This window comes from Ruditapes philippinarum, unplaced genomic scaffold, assembly GCF_026571515.1.
Source record: "Ruditapes philippinarum isolate M1 unplaced genomic scaffold, ASM2657151v2 ctg10600_1_1_1_1, whole genome shotgun sequence".
Lineage (NCBI taxonomy): Eukaryota > Metazoa > Mollusca > Bivalvia > Venerida > Veneridae > Ruditapes > Ruditapes philippinarum.
The window spans coordinates 39,246-47,448 of NW_026853711.1; the positions used below are offsets into that span (position 1 = coordinate 39,246).

The window sequence follows — 8,203 nt, forward strand, 5'->3', positions numbered from 1 at the left end:
TCTATATAATCTAGACAGTGCTGATGAACAAAGATAAGAATTTCAAATCATCAGCACTGTAAATATATAGATGATATCAGTTTATCTAGTAATATATTCTGTCATAAAGAGATGATAGTTGATACTGTATTATCTGTTTAGTACAATTATTTGTGTCTTTCATACATAAAAATTAGCCCTCATTTGGTTTCATGTACAGAACAAAAAATAATAGTAAATACAATTACTAAATTCTTTATCAAGTTACTGTTCATGTACATTTGTGTACTGAAGATTCCCCAATTGAAAAGTTAAACTGATATATACCACAATAAACTAGAGGTCTAGAGTATAAATGAATGCTTGTAAACTTGTTAAAAAGCCCTGACATCTCAATACAAATAATCTTGTCTGAGTGGCATTGATTGTTTAAATCATTATATGAATTACTAGTATCGTTTTAACCTTGACAAACTGCCACAAAAGCCCATATATGATAATTAAATAATATTCTGTAGGTATTTAACATTCTATGGCATGTTATGATGTACATACATGTATATGAAGTTTAAAGTGAAAATATTACTGTACTAAAAAATACATCATTAATATCATAGCAAGCATGTGCAATATTTTTTTTAATTTTAATTTAATCGCATAAAGATCTTCAATTGTTTAGAATTCATAAAAAAACTATACAAATCACTTAACTTCTCAACAGAAAAAAAAAATCACTTTTTTACCTCTCATCAGAAAAAAATAGCCCAATATTAATTAAATGTTACTTATCAAATTATTATTAATGAGACTTATGAATATTAATATCTGAATGCTTGTATTTTTCTTTAATTTAACCCTTATCATTCTAAATATCTTAAACTTACTTGTCAATTATTAAACTTAGACAAATGAAACCATCATTTTGGCAATTTTTCAAAAAAAAGATAATAAAAGGAAGGATTTTTTGGGTTTTGAAATTTAAATCTGTTTTTGCATCCTAAAGGTTAAAAATTTTCTTTAAAATCTTTTAAATATTATAAAAAATTTAATTTTTAATGTTTATCTTTTCCCCCACTGTCAAGCATTAATCTTTGTTACGGTAATCAATGATGTTTTTTATTAGGGGTATGTCACAGTGCATTTTAGGGAGTCATTTTTGTATGGTAGTACAGAGATATCTGTAAAATTATTTATGTTTTAAATTTAGGTATACAAAAAGTAGTACATAATAAACTTTATTATAAATACATTTCTGAAGTATTAGTGCATGTTAAATACACCAGCTGTCATTGTCAATGTTGGAAAATTCTTATCAATGAAATGTGATAGATTATGATATACATTGTAAACTACTACAGTTGAAATAAATTTAAGTGTTATAAAGTTATATATTAAACATTTTTCATGCCAGTTTTATGCATGCTTGTTTTAGACACAACAAATACAACATACTTAAAGAAAGTGTTTTCTTGTGTTAAATTAGTTTTCAATGGACTTAATTCAGGGTTTATGTTTATAGCCAAGAAAATGGGAGAGAAGTGACTTTCTAAGTAACTTCTGTTAAAATAGAAGTATTTTCACATGAGAAATGTTTATGAAGATATTCAATTACAGCCCTATGTTACTCCAGCTGCTTAAATGTGAATTTTCATTGTATAGGGAATCTTTTATTTTCTATATCAGAATAATTATTGAAGCTCATTTTTGTTTTTGTATTGAATATTAGCAATATATAGACAATAACATAAACAAGATATTTTTTACATCCCCTCAGTTCGACTGCAGACAGCTATCTATGGCCGCATGTCATCATGCGGCCTTGATTGCCCACCTGTTGAATAATTTACGCACATGCCTTTAACTGTCAAGTTTTCGCGGAAATTGTTATTCCACCGAAAGAACAGAAAAAAATAAACATTGTACTCATCATTTCATGAAATTATCTCTTGTTTGTGATTCTGCAACTGTATTTGTGAAAACATTAGTCTCGCATCGTGAAAGGGTTTGGAAGTGTAACAGGCGATTAGAATCTTCACCGTTCCAAGTTGTAAGTCTGACATGAATTTGCGATGGATATTGCCAAATAACGCCAGAAAGTTGTTTTAAAATTCAAAACATCAAGAAGTTTGATATGTCATAAACATTTTAGTGGCAAATGTTACCGTAAAAACACGAGGGCTGAATTCCTGGGAGAAAAACTGCCGTATGACCTGATACCTGTTTCTGTGCCAACACTTTTTCAGGTATGTATAACAAATAACACAATAATAAACTATGAAAACTGAACAATGTGCTTCTTTTTTTATTCATATAACTTTAGTATAAATGACAACTAATGTATAGTAACTATAAAGTTTAAAGCCTTTTCCATTTTAATTTTATTGTTGTTGTTCCTATTACGTAGTTACAGATTAGGCTAAATCCTGTCTTTGCCGTGCCAAGTAAGCAAGTTTAATAGGCAAATCATAGTGTTTAGAACCTGAACAATTATTAAAGTTAAACATTTTATAATAATAATTTTGACAAAGAAACACAGACAACAATTTTCTTGGCAAACTAAAATCTAAAATAAATTAAGACTAGTACTGGTCGGGGACCATCAACCGGAAACTTTTGAACATTTTTCCATGTACAGATTTCATAATTTTCAAGCTAGAGATCTGAAAATATGACACAGTACAACTAGGTTCTTCTTGTAACTAACAAAATTGCTCATTTACTTCTGATTATGTTGACACTTGTATCTGAGGCCCATCAAAATTTCCTAAAATTGTCCACACTACAGTACCATGTGTCCAAACAGATATGTAAATGAAGTTGATTTAATTCAGATAAAAACTTGGGTGTTGAATTTTTTTTTATTTTCAACATGATATACAATACTTCAGCAGCAAATGCTGTAGTTTTGGATATTCTATTGTTTACTCAACAAATGATTATGGCTAGTAAAAGAGGTCAGGTATTGCACAATGCACTCTTGACGTCCAAAATTCCAACGTCAACATTGTTGAGAAACACATTTAAAATATTACTGTTTAGGACAGTTTAAGAGTTAAAAAAAATCTAATTACTTAATTATAGAAGAATCATGAATGTTGGTAAAAAAGCGACTGATAGATCTACAACCACTGAACAAAGAAAAAAACTAAATCAGGCATATTCTGGGACGTCCGGGTTTGGTGGTCCACAGGCTCTCAGCCTCTATATGTAGAATATGATATCATAAGTCAATCTGTGCAATGAGTGGATCCCTTTTACATTAGTGTGACTTGCGGCTCAGACTTAATGTTCTAGTGTCGTAGTGATACTTCTATTTAACTTCCATTAATGTCTTACATATTTGCATCTTAATTTTCTACTTAATCTTAAATTAATCTATAGTAATAATAAATAGATCTAATAAATATTTTTCACCGGATTTATTCAATTTTTAAATAAATTTATTGAATTTTATCTCGGAATTCTTCATTTATCGAAAGATAAAACAACTCTATTTTTATAAAAAAAAACAATTTGAAAACATTTGTTTGCCAACATAATTATAATGACTGTAAACTTTATTTTCACGAACACTGATTTCTGATATTAATATAATGAATTCGAATAACCTGTACGTCAATGCCCCAGAGTGGGTTATGTACAGTATTGGAAGAAGAAGAACATAATAATAATTTTCGTGTACCCCACCCACTTATTTAATCAGTGATTTCTGATTATTTTGTAATTAATTTTTTGTCTATTTACAGTTGAATCATAAAGTTCTATTCAAATAAATGATTAAGAAATAATGATTTCTTGTGAAACTGAGCTCTTACCTATAATTACGGTGCTAAATATTCCAAAAAATACAATTAAAAATAAATATCTCTGTACACCGCTATCAGCTACCGCCATTTTCCATTTCTAGATAACTCTGGTATCTCCTACGCAGTGATCTCCCCTAATAATCTGCCAAGGGAGGTAATCACTGTGAGGAGTCAATCCAATCTCTTATTCGAGTTACGTCTCTTTAAATGTATGTCTGTACACTTTAATTGACAACAATATGGTGATTTATCTATACGCCTATACAAACGTATTATAAAATCATAAAAGCGATAAGTTGGTACATTTTGTGACATTAAATCAAATCTACTTCAGGCTTAACAGGTTTTGTAATTAAAAACGTCCGCGATTTTTACACGCAGTTTTGATTTCTTTCAAAATTCTGATTATGAAAAAGAAGATGTTGTTCCTGACATGGCTTTAATTCAGTTAAAACTGTGGTTATTAATATTATAAAATAAATGGATTATAAATTTCATTGGGTTAAATGGCCAGTATAGTCAAGAATATACAGATGCATGTATTTATGGTGGCTGATTTGGTACGCTTTTGTGCGTCTAGTTGGCGCTAGCGACAACACGACAAAGTGCAAAACGGCGCGTTGTGGACTTTCGTTTGGTCGTCCAGTCGCTTGCGACAACACGACAAAGCGCTGACGTCTTGTCGTTCTGTCTCTAACGCGGTACGCCAAACGGCGCGTTGTCGCAATGTCGCCTTGTCGCTTGGCTTATAAGCCAGTCCTTCAATTTGAACCGAGCGGCAATGTGACATCGCAACAACACGCTGCACGACAACGCGCCGTTTGGCGTGCCGACGACAAGACGACAGCGCGACAAAAGCGTACCAAATCAGCCACCATATGTATTAGATAATTTAGATTTGTATTATATATATAAGTCTCTGGAAATAAATATTTTACGCGAATTTCTTAGTTTACAGTGACATACTTTAACCCAAATTTGAACCATCTATTACCTCGCATTATTTGTAAATATAGAAACCTTGTTTTACGCAGATCTAGAGCAGATTCTCTAATGAAAACAAACTTTATAGGCGTTCAAGGATGCTTATTGATATGATAGGTTAGTTGTTAACAACAATATCTGTAAACTGTGTACGAGCAATATTGAAAATGAATATCATTTAATTCGGTCAGAGGCCGTCTGTTGTTTTCAGTTGGATTTCCTGTTACAATTTACAGGGAAGACCTGAATTTATGTAAAAAAAATCATTGTTTTTTAAAAATTACAATCTAAAATCTCGGAATCTGATTGGCCATTGTAAAAGTTAGTGTAAAGAAGATAAAGGATTTTTCTGACATATAGTATACGCTTCAAATTTTTAATTGATCTAAAGAAGTCCTTGAAAGGAACTATCTACATTTATCATACCTATAAATATTTCGTTGCTAGAGATATCTTTGCTTCTTGGCAAAGGAACGTCATATCGTAATTGTTCAAAAACTCATATAGCACGTTCCGCAAGACAATCTTGGTATTATAAATCGACAACCATTATTTATGTCAAAGAGCCCTTTAGTTAAAACACATTTGTATAAGTTTTTTCAGTAACCCAGATGTCATGGATTCGAGCTACGACGTCAGCTTGAAATGCATCTAGCAGACTGAGAAGTTTATACTAGAAAGATACAATTAAAATTCAATCTCAGATCAGAATGTTGATATTTTGTGTCTGCCTTTCAGCTACAGGGATGTTTGTCTGCGGTGTTATCAGTATTACAGCTATTATGATTTTGCCAATATTACAAATTTAATTTATGCATTCACCACTTTACGTCACGTACCCAGTTTCTGTCACAGGCGTCCAAACTAGCGCGGTCGACGTGGTACCTATATAGGAAGAAATGTATTTTCGAGACTGCCTATGATGACAAAAAATGCTCTGAAAATTGCGAACATTCTGACAGAAAATCAAACTCACACTTGTTTTATTTGTATCGTACCTTTAACCACAATTGGGGCTTTAAACTACCATTTATAATATTTTTCTCATGACGGACAAGATGTTGATGCAAAAGGTGCATCGTAAAAGCTTATTATTGACACGCAGTTAAAGGACAAAAGATTCATTACGACCAAATTTTCCAATGTATGTCAGTAAGCCTGATGTGTTATGTCACTCGCTGTTGAGTTCATATACGTAAGGTTGTTCTTTATATTTTCATGTAATGTGAAATGACATTGAATTGATGGAATACGTTTGATTTGAAATTACGTTTACTGTGGGGCATTAAAAATGAGCCGCGTCATGACAAAACCAACATAGTGGGTTTGCGACCAGCATGGATCCAGACCGACCTGCGCATCCGCGCAGTCTGATCAGGATCCATGCTGTTCGCTATCAGTTTCGCTACTTGTAATAGAGTTTGAAAGCGAACAGCATGGATCCTGATCAGACTGACCGGAAACGCACTTTGTTGGTTTTGTCGTGACGCGGCTCAAATGTTTTTTCGATGATAACTTTTCCATCTTGAGAAAATAAAACAAATGAAAGTTTCAAAAGCATATGCAACAATTACATAGACATACAGGCAGATTGAAAACAGTATTTTTTGTTCAACTTTGAATGCGCTTATATTATAGATCAAAGCAATTGTGTAAATATGACAACTGTTAACAGCACTGTACCTTTACACTGCTGGGACCGAAAATGAGTTTACCAGTATAGAGATGTAAGCCCGGCTTTAATTAATCATAACAAAAGAGACTTACATATTTAAATGGTCTGAACTTAGTCCTATAACATAAGACGTTTCTGTTAGTACTACGTACACTAACGGATACATTGTGGCGCCGTTATATGTCGCAACGCCGCTAAATGTCGCACTTACCGCTAAATGTCGCACTTACCGCTAAATGTCGCACCAATACCGCTAAATGTCGCAACTGTCGCTAAATGTCGCAAAAGCATTTGCCGTTTAATGTCGCAATGTTAACGTTAAATGTCGCACGAATTTCCGCTACCGTTAAATGTCGCAACACTACCGTTAAATGTCGCAAGATATAAATTCATGTTAAAATCATGATTAAAAGTAGTCAAGGTCAAAAAAAAAAAGGTCAAGGTTGTAAATGAAGTTACACGGGTTTTCATCGTAGTGATAAAACTAAGGTTTAAAATTTGAAAATTGGATTAATTTTTAAAAATAAAGATACTGTGAGATGGGAAATTTCATAAGAAACATGAATCTATAAACGGTTTGGCATTTTGAAGTTGGGAAAGTTAGTAAATTTATAGATTTTGATATAACAATAGAATGTGGTGAGAATGTAGCACGGATTTCACGAGGATTTTTTTGATTATCAAGCGTTGGCTGTGTAGTGTATCGGACAATAGTTGACTGGTTAGTCTCTGTGTGTAAAGTGTGAAAAGTGTATATCTCCTTGAAGAAAATACATATAACATAATATAACACTTGAAAATGCCTCCAAGAAAAGACAGAACTTCTGTCTCCGGATCAGCATCGAAGAAACCATCGAAATCGACAGAAGAACAAGGTGATGCAGATATGTCTCCGGCTGGCAGAAGTCCAGTAGAAACTTCAAAAACTAAAGGTAAACCAAGCGAGGCTTCTAACCAGCCCAATCTGGATAAACATTTGATATTTAATGCAAATCCTGATGAGTTGAAGCATATATTGAAGAGTGTCTCTGATAAATTAGATAGTTTGGCATCACAAGAATACATTGAATCAAAATTTAAATTAATGATTACTGAGGATCTGCTTGGTAAGAAGCTCAAAGACCTAGAAAAAGTCATTAAACTCCAAGTGCAGAAGGAACTAGATAATATACATAAAGAAGTGAAGGTAGTAAGTGATAGGGTTAAGTCAATAGAAGATGTAGTAGAAACTCTGAGAAATAAAGTATCAGATTTAGAAGTAAAAACAGATCAACTGCAGGAAGGAAACCATCAGTTACTACATAAAAACAAAACGCTTCAAGAGCAAATAGATGAAAGGGAAGTTAAAGTTAAATCACTGGAAGAAAAGAACAATCATCTAGAACAGTATACGCGATGTAACAGCGTCAGAATTTACGGAGTTGCAGACGATGTCAGTGAAACCTACAAGGACACATGTAAGAAGGTAATTTCAATTATTTCCGATAAGCTACATATAAAAGTCGGAAATGGAGACTTTGACATCACACATAGGATCGGGAAGTTCCGTAGTGATGGGAACAGGCCCATCATATGTAAGTTTGTACAGAGATATCTCAAACATGAAGTATTGAAAGCTCGCAGACAACTTAAGGGTTCGTTCATCGTCATAAGAGAAGATCTCACACGGGTCAACGCAAAACTTCTGGAAAACACCTCCGCATAACACGATCAGGTAAAGGCTGCCTGGAGCGTGGCATTACTGAAAAACAATGATGAT

General features: G+C 32.9%; 1 protein-coding gene across 1 annotated transcript in view; it reads right to left on the reverse strand.

Moving 5' to 3' along the window:
* LOC132737610 (receptor-type tyrosine-protein phosphatase epsilon-like) overlaps positions 1-3,910 on the reverse strand; it is a 42,843-nt gene extending 38,933 nt beyond the window's left edge. Inside the window, exon 1 of the mRNA XM_060724939.1 lies at positions 3,795-3,910. Coding sequence (XP_060580922.1) covers positions 3,795-3,873 — 79 coding nt within the window. The 5' untranslated portion in view covers positions 3,874-3,910. The remainder of the gene's footprint in view (positions 1-3,794) is intronic.
* Between the last annotated feature and the right edge of the window lie 4,293 nt (positions 3,911-8,203).